The 22,402-nt window shown below is 51.2% G+C and overlaps 1 protein-coding gene across 1 annotated transcript in view; it reads left to right on the top strand.

Annotated features, from left to right (window-relative positions):
* The window catches only part of LOC137345808 (collagen alpha-2(XI) chain-like), a 730,020-nt gene that overhangs the window by 192,337 nt on the left and 515,281 nt on the right, over positions 1–22,402 (top strand). Inside the window, exons 4-6 of the mRNA XM_068009057.1 lie at positions 7,360–7,522; positions 17,385–17,516; positions 21,060–21,340. Coding sequence (XP_067865158.1) covers positions 7,360–7,522; positions 17,385–17,516; positions 21,060–21,340 — 576 coding nt within the window. The remainder of the gene's footprint in view (positions 1–7,359; positions 7,523–17,384; positions 17,517–21,059; positions 21,341–22,402) is intronic.

Here is a 22,402-nt window from a genome sequence, read left to right as displayed (position 1 = left end):
ATGGCTGATCTGTTTGTGTTTCGAATTCCACACTCCCATTTACCCCCGATAACCTTTGAATCCCTTGCGTAACAAAAATCTATCTACCTCCGCCTTAAAAATTATTCAATGACTCCGCCTCCACCACCTTCTGAGGCAGAGAGTTCCAAAGTCACACAACCCTCTGAGAGAAAAAAATTCTCTTCATCTCTTTCCTAAAAGGGCGATCCCAAATTTTAAAACAGTGCCCCTTTGTTCTGGACTCACCCACAAGAGGAAACATCCTTTCCACATCCACCTTGTCAAGACCGTTCAGGATCTTATATACTTAAATCAGGCCTCCCCTCACTCTTCTAAACTCCATTGTAAACAAGCCCAGTCTGTCCAACCTTTCCTCATAAGACACCCGCTTGTTCCAGGTATCAATCTAGTAAACCTCCTCTGAACCGCCTCCAACGCCTGTCTGTGTCTGTGTATTTCTCTGTGTGTCTGTGTCCACTTCTTTTTATGCCTTCCAATTTCTCAGCAAGACTGTGTCTCTGTGCATTGTTGTACTTCTGTGTCTATCTGTTTCGATGTCTCTGTATTTCTATAATATGTGCAGTGTATTATTGCAAAGAATCAGTGAATGATGCAGCACATAAAGAGGCCTTTTGGCCCATTCTGCCTGTGCCAGCCCTTTGGTAGATCGATCCAATCAATCCCACTCCCCTACTCTTCCATCATGCCTCAGTAATTATTTTGCTCCTTCAAGTATTTATCCAATTCCCTTTGAAAAGTTATTATTGAATCTACTTCTGCCACCCTTTCAGACAACATTCTGGATTGCACCAACTCGCTGTGTAAAATGATGTATCCTCATGTCACCTCTGATTCTTTTGCCAATCACTTTCGATCTGTGTCCTATGATTACCGACCCTTATGTCACTGGAAACAGTTTCTCATTATTTATTCTGTCAGAACCATTTGTGGCTTTGAATGATTGTTAAATCTCCTCTTAACCTTCTCTTCTCTGAGGAGAACAATCCCAGCTTCTCCAGTCTCTCCACATTAACTGAACTCCCTCATCCCTGGTCCCATTCCAGTAAATCTCCTCTGCACCCTCTCCAAGGCCCTGACATCCTTCCTAAAGTGTGGAGCCCAGAATTGGACACAATACTCCAGCTGGGGTCTAACCAGTGTTTTATAAAGGTTCAAAATAACTTCCTTGCTTTTATACTCCACGCCTCTATTTACAAAGCCAAGGATTCTATATGCTTTTCTAACAGCCTTCTCAACTTGTCCTGCTACCTTCTAAGGTTTGTGTACATAGGCCAGGAGATCTCTCTGTTCCTGCGTTCCTTTAAAATTATATCATTTCATTTATATTGCCTCTCCTCATTCTTCCACCATTCTTCCTACCGTTGGTCCCTTAGAGGACGAGACAAGGGAATTAATAATGGGAAACAAGAAAATGGCAGAGACTTTGAATGAGTATCTTGTATCTGTCTTCACAGTAGAAGACACAAAAAATATCAGAAGGATAGCGGAAAATCAAGAGGCAAAAGTGATGGAGGAACTTAAAACAATAACTATCACTAGAGGAAAAAGTACTAGGGCAACTAATGGGCCTAAAGGCTGACAAGTCACTTGGACCTGATGGCCTGCATCCCAGGGTCTTAAAACAAGTGGCTGCAGAGATAATGGATGCATTGGTTGTAATCTTCCAAAATTCCCTAGATCCTGGAAAGGTCCTAGTGAATTGGAAAGATGCAAACGTAACACCTCTTTGAGAAAGAAGGGAGACTGAAAGCAGGAAACTAGAGGCCAGTTAGCCTAACATCTGTCACTGGGAAAATGCTGGAATCAATTATTAAAGAGGCAGTAGCAGGACATTTAGAAAATCATAATGCAATTGGGCAGAATCAACATGGTTTTATGAAAGGGAAATCACGTTTGACAAATTTATTCGTATTCTTTGAGGATGTAGCAAGCAAGATGGATAAAGGAGAACCAGTTGATGTAGTGTATTTGGATTTCCAAAAAGAATTTGATAAGGTGCCACACAAAAGGTTACTAAACAGATAAGAGCTCATGGTGTTGGGGTAATATATTAGCATGGATAGGGGATTGGCTAACAGGAAACAGAGAGTTGGGATAAATGGATCATTTTCAGGATAGTAAACTGTAACTAGTGGAGCGCCACAGGGATCAGTGCTGGGGCCTCAACTTATATTAATGACTTGGATGAAAGGACTGAGTGTATTGTAGCCAAATTTGCAGATGATACAAAGATAGTTGGGGAAGCAAGTTGTGAGGAGGATGCAAAGTGTCTTCAAGGAGATATATATAGGTTAGCTGAGTGGGCAAAAATTTGGCAGATGGAACAGAATGTGGGAAAATGTGAACTTGTCCACTTTGGAGGAAGAATAGAAAAACAGAATATTATTTAAATGGAGAGAGACTGCAGAATGCTGTAGTACAAAGGGATCTCAGTATCTTAGTACATGAATCACAAAAAGTTAGCATGCAGATACAGTAAGTAATTAGGAAAGTAAATGGAATGCTGGCATTTATTGCAGGGGGATGGAGTATAAAAGTAGGGAAGTCATGCTACAACTGTTCAGGGCACTGGTGAGACCTCAGCTAGAGTACTGTGTATAGTTTTGGTATGCTTATTTAAGGAGGGATATACTTGCATTGGAAGCAGTTCAGAGAAGGTTCACTAGGCTGATTCCTGGGATGAAGGGGTTGTCTTATGAGGAAAGGTTGAGCGGGTTGGGCCTTTACTCATTGAAGGTTAGAAGAATGAGAGGTGATCTTAATGAAACATATAAGATTCGGAGGTCTTAACAAGGTAGATGTTGAAACACTGTTCCCCATACATAATATTTACCTATATTCTCATATACTCTTTTTGCCTCCTCATTCCTGTTTTTAGATCTCTAGCTGTGCATTCTATATTCAGCTTGGTTCTGTACTATATTATGAACCTTACATTGTCATATGCCTCCATTTTCTGTCTCATTTTCCCCTCTATACAGATATCTAGGGAGCTCTAGCTTTGGATGATATTCTTCCACCCCCCCCCCCCCCCCCCCACCCCACCTCTCACTGGTATGCATCTATTCTGTACCTGAACTATGTCCTCTTTGAAGACCTCCCATTGTTCAATTACTGTTTCTGCCGATCCGTTTTTGATTCCACACCATCAGGGCCAGATGTATTTTGAATACACTGAAGTTAGCCCTCCCTCAGTTGATGTTCGTCACAGTGATTGTGCCTCATCCTTTTCCATAACAATCCTAAATCTATTGATGTTATGATCTATGATTGAGTCCATGACTCTGTGATCACTGTAACCCGCATGTGTGTCTCTCTGCTTGTACATCTGTGTGTTTCTCTACAAGGGTGTCTGTTTTTTGTCTGTTTATTTCACTGTCTATTTCTATCTGTTTCTATGTCTGTGTATTTCCCTACATTTGCCTGCTTGTGTATGTCTCTACGTATGTGTCAGCCTGTTCTGTGTGTATTGTTCTTTGTGTCTGTGTATGTTCCTATGTCTGTGTATTGCTCTGTGTGTGTCAATCTGTTTCTTTGATGTATTGATCTCTGTGCATGACAGTCTTGTATCTGTGTTTGTATATTGTTCCCCCTTTGTGTCTGTCTGTCCCTATGTCTGTGTATTGCTCTGTGTGTGTCAGTCAGTTTCTATGTCTGCGTATTGCTCTGTGTGTGTGTCAGTCTGTTTCTATACTGTTTAATGCTTTGTGTGTGTCCGTGTGGTTGTGTGTGTGTGTGTCAGTCTGTTTCCATATCTGTGTATTGTTCTGTGTGTGTGTGTGTCTGTTCCTATGTCTGGATGTGTGTCTGTCAGTTTCTACGTCTGTGTAATGCTCTGTGTGTGTGTCAGTCAATTCCTATATCTGTATATTGTTCTGTGTGTGTGTCTGTTCCTATGTCTGTGTAATGTTCTGTCTGTGTGTCAGTCTGTTTCAGAGCTTGTGTATTGATCTGCGTGTGTCAATCTGTTTCTTTGTTGATGTATTGATCTCTGTGCATGACAGTCTGTATCTATGTTTGTATCTTTGGAAAGAGAAGTAGAGTTAACGTTTCGGGTCAGATTAAGGGGACTGAGATGAGGGGAAATTCCTTCATTCAAAGGGTTGTGAATCTTTGGAATCCTCTATCCCAAAGAGATGTGGATGCTCCATCATGGAGTATATTTAAGGCTGAAATAGACAGACATTTGGTCTCTTGGGGAATCAAAGGATATGGGGAGTGGGTGGGAAAGTGGAGTTGAGGCCGAAGATTAGCCATGATCATATTGAATGGCGGAGCAGGCTCAAGGGGCCATATGGTTTACTCTTGCTCCTATTCCCTATGTTCCAGCCCCATTTCCAGGCAAGTGCCTTCTTGAGCAAGCCATAGGAATGCGAAGGTTCAGCTGCCTTGATAGGTTCTCTGCAGTATTTGCCAGCCAGACTGTTGCATGCGTCATCCTAGCATGACATAGTACAGACACAAGAGGTCTGGAGGTTCAGGATGAAGAAGGTGCTTGTGCCGCTTCATCAGGTAAGGAGGATTATGAATGGAGAAGATGGGTATCCAGGTGCACGGCCACATTGCTGCCCATGATGCAAGAGATGAGTAAATAGCACAAAGGTTCAGTGAGACCATTTCAGAATGTGTGCTGAGAGTGGTTAGAGATGACTGAGATTGTAGGAGATGAGATAAGGACTGCAGTCACTGGCAGGTGGTGGAGGGGAGAACTGGAAGGTCAACATGCCAAGGGAGTGAGGGTGCCAGGAGTTGCATTGATTCAGTCCCATTGGTTTTGATATGGAGGAGAGGAGTGCTGTGGATGGAGTAGGATTGACAAGACAAAGTGAGGTGCGGGGCAGCCACAGTGCAGGATCTGGTGAATGTCACGATATGCCAATCTCTCCTGACCTGGTCAGATCAATGAAACATTACTACGCTGAATCCAAGACATCGGTGGGCACACTACAGCTGCTGACCACTTCTGCCAACTCCAGCTACATTGCATTGGTGGGCTAACAGGTTTCTTCATTTTCCCCACTGACTAGGAACATCATCTCTCTTCTGCTCCATACGGCCGCCTCTCACTGACTCACCTTGTCCTCTCTCTCACTCTCGCTGACTCAGCTTGTTCTCTCTCTCACTCTCACTGACCCACCTTGTGTTCTCTCTCTCACTCTCTCACTGACCCACCTTGTGTTCTCTCTCTCTCTCTCACTCTCTCACTGACCCACCTTGTGTTCTCTCTCTCTCACTCTCACACTGACCCACCTTGTGTTCTCTCTCTCACTCTCACACTGACCCACCTTGTGTTCTCTCTCTCACTCTCACTGACCCACCTTGTGTTCTCTATCTCACTCTCACACTGACCCACCTTGTGTTCTCTCTCTCACTCTCACTGACCCACCTTGTGTTCTCTCTCTCACTCTCACTCTCTCACTGACCCACCTTGTGTTCTCTCTCTCACTCTCACACTGACCCACCTTGTGTTCTCTCTCTCACTCTCACTGACCCACCTTGTGTTCTCTCTCTCACTCTCACTGACCCACCTTGTGTTCTCTCTCTCACTCTCACACTGACCCACCTTGTGTTCTCTCTCTCACTCTCACTCTCACACTGACCCACCTTGTGTTCTCTCTCTCACTCTCACTGACCCACCTTGTGTTCTCTATCTCACTCTCACACTGACCCACCTTGTGTTCTCTCTCTCACTCTCACTGACCCACCTTGTGTTCTCTCTCTCACTCTCACACTGACCCACCTTGTGTTCTCTCTCTCACTCTCACTGACCCACCTTGTGTTCTCTCTCTCACTCTCACTGACCCACCTTGTGTTCTCTCTCTCACTGACCCACCTTGTGTTCTCTCTCTCTCACTGACCCACCTTGTGTTCTCTCTCTCTCTCTCACTCTCACACTGACCCACCTTGTGTTCTCTCTCTCACTGACCCACCTTGTGTTCTCTCTCTCTCACTGACCCACCTTGTGTTCTCTCTCTCACTCTCACTGACCCACCTTGTGTTCTCTCTCTCACTCTCACTGACCCACCTTGTGTTCTCTCTCTCACTCTCACACTGACCCACCTTGTGTTCTCTCTCTCACTGACCCACCTTGTGTTCTCTCTCTCTCACTGACCCACCTTGTGTTCTCTCTCTCACTCACTCTCTCACTGACCCACCTTGTGTTCTCTCTCTCACTCTCACTGACCCACCTTGTGTTCTCTCTCTCACTCTCACACTGACCCACCTTGTGTTCCCTCTCTCACTCTCACTGACCCATCTTGTGTTCTCTATCTCACTCTCACTGACCCACCTTGTGTTCTCTATCTCTCGCTCTCACTCTCACACTGACCCACCTTGTGTTCTCTCTCTCACTCTCACTGACTCACCTTGTCCTCGCTCTCACTCTCGCTGACTCAGCTTGTTCTCTCTCTCTCTCACCAACCCACTTTGTGTTCTCTATCTCACTGACCCACCTTGTGTTCTCTCTCTCACTCTCACTGACCCACCTTGTGTTCTCTCTCTCACTCTCACTGACCCACCTTGTGTTCTCTATCTCACTCTCACTGACCCACCTTGTGTTCTCTCTCTCACTCTCACTGACCCACCTTGTGTTCTCTATCTCTCGCTCTCACACTGACCCACCTTGTGTTCTCTCTCTCACTCTCACACTGACTCACCTTGTCCTCTCTCTCACTCTCGCTGACTCAGCTTGTTCTCTCTCTCACTCTCACTGACCCACTTTGTGTTCTCCATCTCTCTCTCTCACTCTCACACTGACCCACTTTGTGTTCTCTCTCTCACTCTCACTGACTCACCTTGTCCTCTCTCTCACTCTCGCTGACTCAGCTTGTTCTCTCTCTCACTCTCACTGACCCACCTTGTGTTCTCTATCTCTCGCTGTCACACTGACCCACCTTGTGTTCTCTCTCTCACTCTCACTGACTCACCTTGTCCTCTCTCTCACTCTCGCTGACTCAGCTTGTTCTCTCTCTCACTCTCACTGACCCACTTTGTGTTCTCCATCTCTCTCTCTCACTCTCACACTGACCCACCTTGTGTTCTCTCTCTCACTGACCCACCTTGTGTTCTCTCTCTCTCACTGACCCACCTTGTGTTCTCTCTCTCTCACTCACTCTCACTGACCCACCTTGTGTTCTCTCTCTCTCACTGACCCACCTTGTGTTCTCTCTCTCTCTCTCTCACTCACTCTCACTGACCCACCTTGTGTTCTCTATCTCACTCTCACTGACCCACCTTGTGTTCTCTCTCTCTCACTGATCCACCTTGTGTTCTCTCTTTCTCTCTCTCACTCACTCTCACTGACCCACCTTGTGTTCTCTTCCTCTGTCTCTCTCACAGGTGGCATCGACTCGCTATCAGTGTCCAGAAGAAGAAGATAACCATGATTTTTGACTGCAAGAAAACTGTGACCAAGTCCCTGCCCCGGAGTAACAAGCCCATCATTGACACCAAGGGAATCGTGGTGTTTGGCACCCGGATCCTAGATGAAGAAGTCTTCGAGGTAAGACCTGAGGTCCTCTTCCCATTGCAACTTTTACAAGATCATGGCCGTCCCAAAGCACTTTATAGACAGCCAGTATTTTTTCAAATGTTGTCTATGTTGTAATGATAGAAATGTGACAGCCAAGTTACACTCAGCAACATCGTACAAACAGAAATGAGATAATGAGAACAGATACAGCATAGGTTAGATAGAGAGTAACATCAATGAACACATTCCCAGTACAGGTACAACACAGGTTAGATACAGAGTAAAACTCCCTCTACCCTGTCCCATCAAACACTCCCAGGACATGTACAGAACGGGTTAGATACAGAGTAAAGCTCCCTCTACACTGTCCCATCAAACACGCCCAGGGCAGGTACAGCCCGGGGGTTAGATACAGAGTAAAGCTCCCTCTACACTGTCCCATCAAACACTCCCAGGGCAGGTACAGCCCGGGGGTTAGATACAGAGTAAAGCTCCCTCTACAATGTCCCATCAAACACTCCCAGGGCAGGTACAGCCCGGGGGTTAGATACAGAGTAAAGCTCCCTCTACACTGTCCCATCAAACACGCCCAGGGCAGGTACAGCCCGGGGGTTAGATACAGAGTAAAGCTCCCTCTACAATGTCCCATCAAACACGCCCAGGGCAGGTACAGCCCGGGGGTTAGATACAGAGTAAAGCTCCCTCTACAATGTTCCATCAAACACTCCCAGGGCAGGGACAGCTCGGGGGTTAGATACAGAGGAAAGCTCCCTCTACAAAAAAAAGAAAAATACCCGGGTTAGATACAGAGTAAAGCTCCCTCGACACTGTCCCATCAAACATTCCCAGGACAGGTACAGCAGGGATTGGCTGGGCAATTTGGAGCACTTCCTGCATGCGATTAGTCGAACCAGCTGCACCTGAGCAGGCTGGTGGGAGCTGGAACTGGAGAGGAGACATCAGAGTGGAGAGAGCTGCATTTTTACTTTAACTGTGGAACTGTTGTACTTTATTCAAGGACAAAGGTGACCTGCAATTCATTTTGGAGAGGTGGGTCTTGGAGCACCAGAGAACTGTTTGTTGTTTGGACTGTTGGGGGAGGGAGGAGGCACCAGAAGATCCAGGGGTGGGGCTGCCAAATTCTATAGGGAGCCCCTGTATTTGCTCTTGTGTTTATCTGCCATCCTGCACAAAAGGGGCTCCCTCCCCACCCCCAACTGTGTGGCTCGGGATGGCTGGAGCTGCCCGGCTGAAGGCAATCTTTATCGAACAGAAGGAAAAGGAGAGAACCAGGCGGCTGTAGCCGACTCGGACGAAGAGCCCTCCCCTAACTGGAAGACTGAACTGCAGACTCTGAAGCAAGGTGCTCCAACCACCAATTGAACAGTAACATCCTCGCAGCTGTTCTCTCCCTTCCATCACTCGGCCACCTATCCTCTCCTCTCCTTGTCCTTTTCAACCCTATCCTCCTCTACTCCCATCCACACCCACCCCCCACCACCCCCATCATATTGCTTGTGTTGAAGAGAAAACTGTTGTGTGCTTTGTTTCTTGGGGTTGGGCGTAGCTCTGCGACCCCCATGGCAAGCTCCTCTTCACCGGTGGCGGGGCCTTCTCACATATCTGCTGTGGCTGCTGCAGCTGCACCTGTTGCCCATCACCGTTTGCGCTGGTAACATCAAAGCACGGGGTCAAGAGCTACGTCCACTCCAATATGCCAGTTGAGGTATGTGTGAAGGCAATGGCCGAGGTTGTCAGCCCTTCGGCCATTGTTGCTGCCTCAAAAATGTACGGGAAGGCGGTGTTTTTCCTGAAGACTGAGCGGGCAGTGTTCCTGGCCTTGAATAAGGGGCTCACCGTGGACAGGACCTTTCTGCCAGTGGATCCCCTGGAGGCCACTGCACAACCGGTCATTCTGTCCAATGTCCCGCCCTACATTTCTGGTGAGCTCCTCCTTCCCCACTTGCACCATCTGGGGGAGGTAAAGACAAGGGCACACCCCAATCCCGCTTGGTCTTCAGGAGAACAGCCTCCGGCATGTGCATTCTTTCCGCCGCCCGCTATTTATGCAGCTGGCACGGGAGGAGGTCACGGATGGCCATTTCAATGTGAAGTTCCAGGGGACGGCCTACCGCATCTTCTGGACCTTGGACGGGCGCAGTGCTATGTCTGCAAGGGGTGGGGCATGTTCGTAAGAACTGCCCCAACCTCCTGGCTGCCAACTCCACCTCAGCAGCCCAGGGTGGCACCGCTGCACCTTCCCCCACTCCCCCTACATCTCCACCAGACACCGTTCAGTCGGTACCGGAGGCTGTGGTTTTCACAGCCTCCGGTGGGGAGGGAGGTGCCCGTCCAAGTGGAAGGAAGGCGCGGAGGAAAAATAAACATCAGGAAGCGCGTCCCCGGACACCGTGGCACAACCCCAGCCTGACCTCAGCCCAAGGCCTGCTCCCGGGGAATCCACCTGACCCAGGGCTGGTCTCAGGCCCAAAGTGACCAGGCAGCAGGTGGGTGCGGAGGCAGAGGCCCCTGATGACATGGAGGTCTCGGAGCCTCTGCGCCCCTCCCGAAATAAGAGGAGGACACGGGGTCCATCTCCTGGCGTGGGTCCTCAGGCTCCCCCTGCCACCAGCACGATCAGGGCCGCCAGCCCTGGGCGGGAACCCTCCACCCCTCAGAACAGAGGTGGGGAGATGCCCCTGTTATCTTGTCAACTCCTGAGGTGGGGAACCCACCCTTGGTAGGGGAGTCTGTGGACCCACGTGAGAAATCATTCCTTTGGCCTATGGGTCTGGTGTCCTGGGTGAGGGTGATACCTGTGAGGGTCCGCCCTCCCAACAGCCTGACTCTCCTGCCCTGGATGTACCCAACCCAGAGGCCAATCTGTGTACTTTCCCGTCTGCTGGTCCTGTGGGCGCTGACGGGATGGGAGATGGCCTCCTCACTGTGGGCGGCACAGTGGCGCAGTGGTTAGCACCGCAGCCTCACAGCTCCAGCGACCCGGGTTCAATTCTGGGTACTGCCTGTGTGGAGTTTGCAAGTTCTCCCTGTGTCTGCGTGGGTTTTCTCCGGGTGCTCCGGTTTCCTCCCACAAGCTAAAAGACTTGCAGGTTGATAGGTTAATTGACCATTATAAATTTCCCCTAAAATAGGTAGGTGGTAGGGAAATATAGGGACAGGTGGGGATGTGGTAGGAATATGGAATTAGTGTAGGATTAGTATAAATGGGTGGTTGATGATCGGCACAGACTCGGTGGGCTGAAGGGCCTGTTTCAGTGCTGTATCTCTAAAACTAAAACTAAACTCCACCTCCGGTCCCACTCCAGCTGGATTTCCGGAGTCGGGCACTTCCATCTCCCCTGAACCACTCATTTGGCCTGGGGACGGAGGTGGAGGGGGGGGTGCGTCCTGAACCGCTGGCGCCCACAGGCTCCAGTTCCAATCAAGAACCCAGAGAGGACTCCTCCGCCATCGATCCTGGGGGTGGGATCGTGACGGAGGTGGGACCAGCTGGCGCGGCCGGGAGGTCCACCCCACAGTGTGTGGTGGGTGTGTCGGCCGCTGGTGGTGACGACCCGGAGGAGGATGGGGACTCTGTGGGGCACGGAGGGCGATCTTGATTCCATCGCCAGTGAGGCGGTGGAATCCCTCGTGCTTCCCACCGAGTCTCCTCTCATCCCCACAGCGGAACTCCGGGATTTCCTCGCGGCATGCAGGGGTTGCTGCAATAAAGTTCAGCTGGCCCTCGGCCGTTGGTCGAATCTGGCGCTGATCATCCAGTCCGTCCGTGCCACCCTCAAGAAAGCGGGGATGGGTGTGGGCGTGAAACTGGTTAAGAGGCGGCGATTTAATGTGTTCCTCAATGGGTTGCTGGGGGAGTGGAAGGCCATGTGCACTTCTGCTCCCTCCTCACAGTGAGGTGTTGGTGACGGTTTTAAGTACCTTTGACATGAAGATAACCATAGCCAGTCTCAACATCAATGGCAGCAGGGGGTCTCACCACACACTTCACAATCTCTCAGTCCTCAGGGAAGGGAGATATGCAGTGAGCTTTCTACAGGAAACCCACACCGTTCCGGGAGACGAAGCCACCTGGCACCTGGAGTGGCAGGGTGGGGTCTACATGAGTCACCTCACTCCAATTTCCAGTGCGGTGGCTATCTTGTTGGCCCCGAACTTTCAGCCAGAGATCTTGGGGGTCAAGGAGCTAGTGCTGGGCCGCTTGCTCCACCTCGCCTCTCCACTTTGTGAATGTGTACGCGTCCAGGCCCGGCGCATTGTAAGCACGCTTCTTTGAAGAAGTGTCTGCTCTCTTGAGCTCCATCGATAGCGGCGAGTGCATCATCCTCGGGGGGGGATTTTAACAGTACTCTCGAGGTGGGGTATCGCTCCGGTCCCAGTGCTGCCAAGCGTCAGTGGAGAAGTTGAGGGAACTGATCAGCTCCCTCAACTTGGTGGACATCTGGTGGAATCTCCATCCCGACTCCAGCACCTTCAAATGGAGGAGTGCTTTTCGCAGGCGTACGCTTCCCGCGTCTCGGCGGCCTCCATGCGGCTGGTGCCGTGTTTGGACCACCACCTGGTGTGGACGGAGTTTATTCTGCTCCGCACGCGGGCAGGGTCCACGTACTGGCACTTTAACAACCGGCTGCTGGAGGACGAGCGATTCCGGGACTCGTTCTGTCGATTCTGGGCCGACTGGAGAAGGAAGCAGGGGGGCTTCCAATCCTAGAGGCTATGGTGGGATGTGGGCAAGACTCAGATCCGCGTCTTCTGTCAGGAGTATGCGAAGGGGTCGACCAAGAGGCGGGAAGCCGAGTTCGGGCGCCTAGAGAGGGAGGTGCTCGACTTGCAGTCCTGCCTTGGTCATGCCGTCGTTGACCCCACCCTGTGGCAGGTGTACAAAGAGAAGGGTGCGCTGAGGGACCTTGCAGCTCATAGGGTCCCGAGGCGCATATGTGAGGTCGCAGATCCAGATCCTGGAAGATTTGGACCGCGCCTCACCCTTCTTATACTCGCTGGAAAATTGGCAGGGGGTCCATAAGCAGCTCATCGAGTTGCTGGCCGATGACAGATTCTCCAAGACAGATCCAGAAGGAATGGGCCTCCTGGTCCGTACTTATGACAGTGCGTTGTTCTCTCTGGATCCGTCCAGCGAGGACGCGCGTAGAGTTTTGTGGGAGGACCTGCTGCAAGTCAGCCCAGAGGGCGTCGAAGGATTGGAGGCTCTGCTCCCGTTGGCGGAGCTGACCAGCGCCCTCCACCAGCTCTCATGGGCCAAATCCCCGGGGCTGGATGGGCTGACCGTGGAGTTCCTCAGGGCGTTTTGGGGACGATTACACGTGGGTCCTGGGGGAAAGCCTGGCGACCGGGGAGATGCCCCTTTCATGGCGCAGGGCGGTCATCATCCTGCTGCCGACGAGGGGCGATCTCCGCCTGCTTAAAAACTGGCGACCGGTCTCCCGCCTCAGCACAGATTATAAGATCTTTGCCAGGGCTATGTCTACCTGCCTGTGTTCCGTGCTGGCCCACATGATCCACCCTGACCAGTCCTACACAGTCCCGGGCCAGTCCATCCAGGTCAACATCCATCTGGTCCGGGACCTGATCCATCTTTCCCAGAGGACTGGTCAGTCGGTCGCCTTTCTCTCCCTCGATCAGGAGAAGGCATTCGACAGGGTGGATCACGAATACCTTTTCGGGACTCTGCGCGCTTTCGGACTCGGGCCACATTTTGTGGTCCGGGTCCGACTTTTGTATGCCACCACAAAGTGTCTGGTCAAAGTTAACGGGTCCTTGACGGCACCCCTTCACTTTGGGAGAGGAGTGCGTCAGGGATGCCCCATGTCCGGCCAATTGTTTACCATCTGCTTGGAGCCTTTCCTGTGCCTGCTTCGCAGGAGGTTGACAGGATTGGCTCTGCGCGAGCTGGCCATGTGGGTCGTCCTCTCGGCTTACGCCGATGACGTGCTCCTCGCGGTCACAGATCCCGTTGACTTGCGGAGGATGTGCGACTGCCAGCAGACCTTTTCTGCCGCGTCCTCCGCAAAGATCAATTGGGAGAAATGTTCCGGTCTCCTGGGTCCAGTGGCGGGTGAACTCCCTGCCAGAGGAGTTGGCACCTTTTGAGTGGAACACCATGCACCTCCTCTATCTGGGAGTCCACCTTAGCCCCGCTGAGGAAGCCTGGCCGACAAACTGGCAGGAGTTGGAGGCGAAAGTCACCACTCGGCTGGGGTGCTGGACAGGACTGCTCCGAGTGCTTTCCCACAGGGGCCGAGCGCTGGTCATAAACCAACTGGTGGCCTCGATGCTGTGGTACTGGTTGGTCACTTTGGCCGCGCCCCCTGCATTCGCCACCAAGATCCAGAAGAAACTCGTCGATTTCTTCTGGGGCAAGAGGAAACACTGGGTCTCTGCCGCAGTCCTGAGTCTCCCGATTGAGGAGGGCGGTCAGTCGCTGGTGTGCGTCCACACCCAGCGACTTTCCGCCTTCGGACCCTGCAGAGATACCTGTACGTCGAGCGTCCTCCCAGATGGTGTGCTCTGGCAACCTATTTTTTCCGCCAGTGTCACTGCCTTCAAGATGACACGCAGCTGCCGGTGGAGTCCGTTAGCTGCGCCTCTCTGAGGGAGTTGCCTGTCTTTTACCGGGATCTATTCGGAGTCTGGAACATGGTCGCCTCCAGTCAGGGCGCTCCCCTGCCGGTGGAGGAGAGCGCCTCGGCTGTCCGGGCGGCTGACTCCGGGGACGGACTGACGGACGGTGGAGTAGCCGAAGCCCCCGGGATGCCCCTCACTGCAGGTGACGAGGGGGCTTGGGAGAGCGGAGCACTCCCGGCCGGGCTGACTCCCGCTCGGCCGGAACTGCTCATCGGACCCAGGCCCCGAAACCCTCCTCGGAAGCCTGTCCCGCACAACCCGAGCTGCCTCTCAGAAATGCCCTCCATGCCATTCCAATTGGCGCGGAGGGGTTTCCTGTACGGGCTGCTCCTGCACAGTCTCCACTTCCTCGCCCTCGTCAGCCAGCCGGACACGCCCTGGCGGTCGGTGTTGCCATCTGGCGGCGAGGGGAAACCCCGATGGAGGTCTCTCTACGCAGGAGTCCTCCCCCTTTACATCGGGGACCTGGGGTGGAGGGTGTTGCACAGGGCAGTCCCGTGCATTAGACTTTTAAGTAGGTTCACGGACTCCCAGGCCGCCTGTAATTTCTGCGGCCTGGACGAGTCCGTGTTCCACGTTTATGTAGAGTGTACGAGGTCGCAGCCCGTTTGAGTATTTGAAGGGGCTGCTCCTCAAGTTTTCAGCCCCACGCTCCTGATCTTTGGACACCCGGTGTGGAGGGGCGTGGGCCGGGAGGAGGATCTCCTCGTCGGTCTGCTCCTGGGCCTGGCCAAGGTGGCAATTCACAGGTCCAGGCAGCGGGCCATCGGGGGGTCCATCCGCCCTGATTGTCTGCCCCTTTTCCAAGGTTGCGTTCGCGCCCGGGTGTCCCTGGAGAAGGAGCATGCGGTGTCCGCCGGTACGCTTGAGGCCTTCCGCGACCGGTGGGCAGCACAGGGACTGGGCTACATAATTGACGGCGAGAATGGCATTTTAATTTGAGTTTTGTTTTATTTACTTTTTAATAGTTATTTTTATAAACTGTATATAAGGGGGGCCTGGAAAATAAAGGCCCCCTCGACATAAAATACATAAAAGGGGCCTGGGGTATAAAGGCCACCTTAAAAAAAAAACGGGTTAGATCCCTCTACACTGTCCCATCGAACATTTCCAGGACAGGTACAGTGTTGGTTTTACGAAAAAAACAGACTTTGTGGTCAGTGTCACATTGCTGTTTGTGGGAGCTTTCTGTGCACAATTGATTGCTGTTTTCTAATTTACAACAGTGACTGCACTTCAAAAGTACTGTGGAGTGCTTGGGGATATCCTTAGGATGTGAAAGGTGCTATATTAATGCAAGTTTGTTTTTTTTCTTGCTGATTCTCTACTGTCTTCACTGGGCACTGAGGCTGATCAACTATGTCACAGCTGAGTCCCTCCAACTCCTCTATACAGGCCACGGGCAGAAGCTTGGACCTTACGCTTTTGCTCAACCCCATACGAGGGTGGAAAATCCCGGGACTCGGGGAGAGCTGAGGGAAGTAGCAGTAGCAGCTTTTGCAGGAATCCCTGGCAGAGGAAGCAGTGAGCGGTGGAATGGCGTCATTGTCAGTCCCCCACTCAGGCCTTGCCCTGTATGAAAACACAGAAGCACTGTACCATGACAACTGCAGGTTGCCGGGGTCAGACAGGCCCCTGGTAGGGGAGCCTGGCCTAGTCTGGAAGCAGTTTTTCCCTCGATCGAGGGCGGGGGGATGGGGGGAGGGGATGTCCCGAGGAGACGGCCCAGGCTCATCTCCCTGCCAACCAGCCCTGCCCTGAGCGACTAGAAGCTTGGATTCTGGCACATGGAGGGGATTAGTGGGAAGAGCTGGGGGTTGGGGAATGCACCGACTGTGAGCTGTTTTGTCTCTGCTTCCAAGCGGAGAGCTTTCTCCTGAGCCTGCAGTTCCCGCGGCTTCTTGGCTCCCAGCTCCCTGCTGTAGTGTGTCAGAGTCAGTGCACAAGTCCACGATCAATCGGCTGATTAACCCGCCCCCTGAAAGGGGGCCAAGCAGCTTCCGAGGGGGAAAAGCCACTGCCCTTGGGATGAGCGGATATTCACTCCATCAAGTGACCGTCCTCTGGAGATGTAGTATTGGCTTTTGAATTAGGCCACACCACACCCCCTCTCCAACCCCTCTCCTTCCCCTCTCCTTCCCTACACCTCGCCTAATACCCCTCTCCTCCCCCTCACTTCCTTGTCCCACCTCACCTCCTCCTCAAACCCACGCCTCCCTTCCCAGTCCCTTTGACACCCTCCTCCCCTCCCCATCCCTCCCTGCACCTCCCTTCACTTTTGCCCTCATCTCCTCCCGATCTCTTGCTCCTTATCCCCGCCCCTCACCCATTTCCCCTGTCTCTCCCAGGTTGATTCCTGGGATGAAGGGTTTGTGTTATGAGGAAAGGTTGAGCAGGTTGGGCCTTTACTCATTGGAGTTTAGAAGAATGAGAGGTGATCTTATTGAAACATAGAAGATTCTGAGGGGTTTTGACAGGGTAGATGCTGAGACCATGTTTCCACTCCTGGGGGAATCGAGAACTCGGGGGACACAGTTTCAAAATAAGGGGTCTCCCTTTTAAGCCGGAGATGAGGAGGGTCTTAGAGGGTCGTTAATCTTTGGAATTCTCTTCGCCAGAGAGCAGTGGAAGCTGGTCATTGCATATATTCAAGGCTGAGTGAGACATATTTTTGATCTACAAGGGAGTCAAGGGGTATGGTGAGCTACAGGAAAGTGGAGTTAAGGCCACAATCAGATCAGCCATGATTTTGTTGAGGAGCCGAATGGCCTCCTCCTGCTCCTATTTCATATGTTTTTTATAGGGCTAAGGGGGCGAGCCTGTCAGGATTGCCCTGGAATCTCCAGGGATTAAAGATTGATCTCCCGACCTGAGCCTCTCCAGGGAGAACATTTCCCTTCTTTGAATTGGAACACCTTCGCTCATTCACTGCAGACTGGGGGAAGGAGACTGTTTGAATGACAGTTAAGAATCACCCAATCGTATCGCGAGGCATCCGGCTGAGTTGGGTCCTTGGGAGGATAGGCACTTTAGAAGACCAATGCGGGGGGAAGCCAGGTGGGGGTGCGGGGTGGTTAAAGGTGGGAGTTTGCATCGTAATTTGTCCAACTGGAGTTGGCAAGCCTGGTGTAACTGGGAGGTGTTGCAGGCTCCATGCTGTTTAATCACAGGAGGCCCTTTGGCCCATCTCACAGCCACTCCTAACCCACTCTCTCTTTCTCTTCCTCAGGGTGACATCCAGCAGCTGTTGATTTCCTCCGACCCCCAGGCTGCCTACGACTATTGCCAGCACTACAGTCCGGACTGCGACACCCCACTCCCGGACTACCCCCAGAGTCAGGAACCCAGCGTTAAGGAGTATGTAAGTGTGCGAGAGAGCCTTGCCCCACCTCCTGTGCAGAACGGGTCGCAGTTGACCCTAGGATAGTGAGTCCCCCAGCCATTGATCTGAGGGACTGAGCAGCTCAGAGTGTGGTGGCTTTGGTAGTGTAGTGGGTATATCACTGGACTAGGAATCCCAGAGACCTGAATTCAAATCCTGCTCATGGTGTTGAAAGTTTCCAAACCAAGATTTCGAAAGTAAATTAAGGATTTATACCTAAACTGGGTCACTGGTGCCCCTGAATGGAGGGGAAAAAAACTGCTCTCCTTCCTGGATGTGTGATTCCAGTCCTATGCTGAAGTGATCTGAGTCACACTCAGTTATAACCTTCAGATGGCAACTTGGGATGGGCAATAAATACTGGCCTTACAAGTGAGGTCCATGCTTTGAGAATGAATTGATCTGAAAAATACCATGGCTAGGTTTTTTTTCCCCATTTGCTTTGCTTTGCTTTTGCTGGTGCCAGGGACTCACTCACAGGGACCGCAGCCCTTTTGGATTAATGGGAAAAGGGCCCCCCCCCCACCCCCTCCTCACACAAACACGGCGACCTGTGGGGCATGACGTCTCTGCACTACATTCCCCGTCGCGCACTTCGAGCCTTTTTTTTTTAACCGGCCACCTTGGACGCCACTTAACAGCGGTCGAATTATAAACAGAGCGGAGCCAATGAATTCGGCGGCAACTAACAATTGGAAGGTGTGGGCCTCTCTCCCGTCCCGGCAACCGGGGCCCTTTTATATTGGCATTGTGCATCCCCAGCCTGCCATTGGCTGAGCCCGGGCAATGCCGAGAGTCCCTATTGGTGGGGAGGGGGCGAGGAAATTCATTGAGTGTTTGACTCTGTCTGTTAGATACTGGGATGCCTGCGTCCCTGGATGTGAATTTATGAGCAGCTAATTACTCACATGTCCACTCCTAGCTCCCCAGCGGATGTTCATCTCTGCTCCAGTCGGTTTAGATCCTCACTTCCTTTTGTCCCCTGACCCTCACCCCTCTCCCCATCCCCCCCCCCCACCCCACCACAACGCCTCTCGTTTCTATAGTAACTCTGGGGCCAATTTTAACCTAACCCATTGTCATAGATGGGGGTGACGCTGGGTTTAATACCCACCTCGATTTTGCTTTCAGCTGGGACTCATTAGCGGGCGGGTTGAATATCTGGCATATTGTTGCCCCGCCCCCTTTCAAGTCTCCCTCCCCAATCCCGTGGAACTCCCTCCAAGAGAGTTGGGATAACATCTGTCACCACACTCTACCCGTGCCCACCTCCCGCCTGGCACTTAGTATTTTATTTCCTCTTAAACCTCTCATAGTTGTGCCTCTTAAAGGGGCCATTTAAAGGGATGATGACCTGGTGTTGGCAGACTGCCACTGATGTGACTCCGTGAAGGTTATCCTGCTGACCCCCTAGCAGCTCCATGTATGCTAGGCCCGGAGCATAGCACTCCGTCACGGGCCCAGAGGTCAGAGGTGCCGCTTGTCCGATTCTTCATTCATGGGAGACATCAGTGCCCACCTCAATCCTATTCTTCGCTGTCCCCCACACATTCCTGCAGTGGATGTGGTGTGGCCTGCTGTCGCCCACTGACATATTGTGGGGGGAATTCCACCTTTTGACCTTTAATGAATCTTGTCTCGACCTCTTGACTGGGGTCAAGTTTGGGGTCAGCCGTCTCCTTGGTAAAACGGGGAGAGCAGTTGGATGTGACTCCCCTGCTTCCTGATGTGGACAACAGGGCAACAACAAGACGTCAACACACTGTCTAGTGGACTTGTGAGTGGGAGGGATGGGGGTGGGGCAGTGCTGGTTCCCCTGTGCCCCCGCTCCCACCCCTACACATACCGCCCCACCCACTCACCTCCGAGGTTTGTGAAGCTAAACTGACAGAGATGAACACAATGCCAGCCTGCTTCGCAACCCCATGCAAACTCCAGATATTGACTTGATGGCGGCTTTCGTAACTCTTCTTGTTGAGAATATTAAATAAGGATGTAACACAACACTGTGGCCAGTCTGTGATTACACACGGCAAATTAAGAGATTCCTCTCCAATGGTTCTTGTTCATGTTTCATCCTATGGGATCATTGCCCTTTCACCTGTCTGGTGCATTTATGGAGGGCCCTGTGAAAGGGATGATGCCCATTTTGTGCTGGGATGAGGTTGTTAAGTTGACTGCATTCTGTGGTGGAACCTCCAGTTGAACTGAATTAGGTAGTGTACGTCCATCAACCAGCATATCATCCATAACCAGATCTAAATCCAACAGCCCAAGCAGACCCGAGCTTCTGTTCTCTGCAAATTCATCAGTACAAGGGACCAGCCCTTGAAGACCAATCCCAGCAGGGCCTTCAGTTGACCATTTGTTAAATTGTCACCAATCGCAGCAGGACCATCAGCTGATCAGTTCTTGAACTGTTACAGACCAATCCCAGCAGGACCATTAGTTGGCTCGCTCTTGAACTGTTAGACTAATCCTAGCAGGATCATTAGTTGGCTAGCTCTTGAACTGTTAGACTAATCCCAGCAGGATCATTAGTTAACCAGCTCTAGAACTGTTATAGACCAGTCCCAGCAGGACCATTAGTTGACTAGCTCTTGAACTGTTAGACCAATCCCAGCAGGACCATTAGTTGACCAACTCTTGAACTGTTATAGACCAATCCCAGCAGGACCATTAGTTGACCAGCTCTTGAACTGCATAGACCAATCCTAGCAGGATAGTTAGTTGACCAGCTCATGAACTGTCAGACCAATCCCAGCAGGACCATTAGTTGACCAGCTCTTGAACTGTCAAAGGCCAAACCTAGCAGGACCATCAGGAACCATCTCTGGTGGGACCACCAGGGACTAGTCCTTGAACTGCCTTCAGGGACCAATTCCTGCAAAACTACTGGAGATCAATTCTGTTTGGACAAATAGCAATCAGTTCTGCTTGGACAATTGGTGACCGTTCTTAAGAACTGTGAATGGGGGGGAAGCGGTGGTGTAGTGGTATTGTCACTGGACTAGTAAACCAGAGACCCAGGGTATTGCTCTGGGGACATGGGTTCAAATCCCACCATAGCAGAAGGTGGAATTTGAATTCAATTAATTAATCTGGAATTAAATGCTAGTCTAATGATGGCCATGAAACCATTGTCGATTGTTGTAAAAACCCATCTGGTTCACTAATGTCCTTTAGGGAAGGAAATCTGCTGTCCTTACCTGGTCTGGCCTACATGTGACTCCAGACCCACAGCAATGTGGTTGACTATTACATGCCCTCTGAAAGGGCAGCCCGACCGTTTTATCTCCATGGCGATCTCATCTTTTAGGATGATGAGTGAGCAGGTCTGTACACCTCACTCAGTGTAGACAACAGTGATCGGTCCCCTCTTATTCCTTGTGGCTTTTTTTTTTGTGACTAAATGCTATAGCCTTATTACCCAACATGAACAGAAATTTGTGAAAATCTCTTAATTTTTGCTTTAACAGTCTCTGCTGTGTTTTTGTTTCTCGCTGTCTCTGTCACACATAGTACTATGATGAAGATTACGAGTATTATGACTATTACGATGAGTTTCAGACACCAGCTCCACCCACCGTGCCAGTGACTGAGGCAGCTGTTGGAAAAGCTGATACGGGGCAGGTAAAAGAGGAGGGTGGTGGGCCAGGCATGTGCCAGTTTGTGTCCGAGGTGCTGTGTGTCCTGAGTTGTCGACTGTCATCATCTGTTGCCATCACTGCTTACCATCATCGACTGCTTTCATGTTTTACAGTTTGCTCAGAGCACCAGGCTGTGACATTCATAAGATCGAGGTTGGGGGGAGGGGGAAAAAAAAGGGCAAGTGGGAAGAAGCAGAATTTGAAGACCATATAGACACAAGGACAGGGAGAGGCTGAGACAGTCAGTGTGTGACGTACAGGGAGGCTGAGACAGACAGACGGTCAGTGTGTGAGATACAGGGAGACTGAGACAGACAGTCAGTGTGTGAGAGAAACTGAGACAGACAGTCAGTGTGTGAGAGAGAAACTGAGACTGAGACAGTCAGACGGTCACTGTGTGAGAGAAACTGAGACAGTCAGACGGTCAGTGTGTGAGAGAAACTGAGACTGAGACATTCAGACGGTCAGTGTGTGAGAGAAACTGAGACAGTCAGACGGTCAGTGTGAGAGAGACTGAGACAGTCAGACGGTCAGTGTGTGAGAGAAACTGAGACTGAGACAGTCAGACGGTCAGTGTGAGAGAGAAACTGAGACAGTCAGATGGTCAGTGTGTGAGAGAGACTGAGACTGAGATAGTCAGACGGTCAGTGTGTGAGAGAAGCTGAGACTGAGACAGTCAGACGGTCAGTGTGTGAGACAAACTGAGACTGAGACAATCAGACCGTCAGTGTGTGAGAGAAACTGATACAGTCAGACGGTCAGTGTGAGAGAGAAACTGAGACTGAGACAGTCAGAAAGTCAGTGTGTGAGAGAAACTGAGACAGTCAGACGGTCAGTGTGTGATGAACACTGAGACTGAGACAGTCAGACGGTCAGTGTGTGAGAGAAACTGAGACTGAGACAGTCAGACAGTCAGTGTGTCAGAGAAACAGAGACTGAGACAGTCAGACGGTCAGTGTGTGAGAGAAACCGAGACAGTCAGACGGTCATTGTGTGAGAGAAACTGAGACTGAGACAGTCAGACGGTCAGTGTGAGAGAGAAACTGAGACAGTCAGATGGTCAGTGTGTGAGAGAGACTGAGACTGAGATAGTCAGACGGTCAGTGTGTGAGAGAAACTGATACAGTCAGACGGTCAGTGTGAGAGAGAAACTGAGACAGTCAGACGGTCAGTGTGTGATGAACACTGAGACTGAGACAGTCAGACGGTCAGTGT

The sequence above is a fragment of the Heterodontus francisci genome, chromosome 29 (genome assembly GCF_036365525.1).
Source record: "Heterodontus francisci isolate sHetFra1 chromosome 29, sHetFra1.hap1, whole genome shotgun sequence".
NCBI classification, from domain to species: Eukaryota; Metazoa; Chordata; class Chondrichthyes; order Heterodontiformes; family Heterodontidae; genus Heterodontus; species Heterodontus francisci.
The sequence above is the reverse complement of the archived record's forward strand: the minus strand, read 5'-3'. Positions and strand labels throughout refer to the sequence as shown.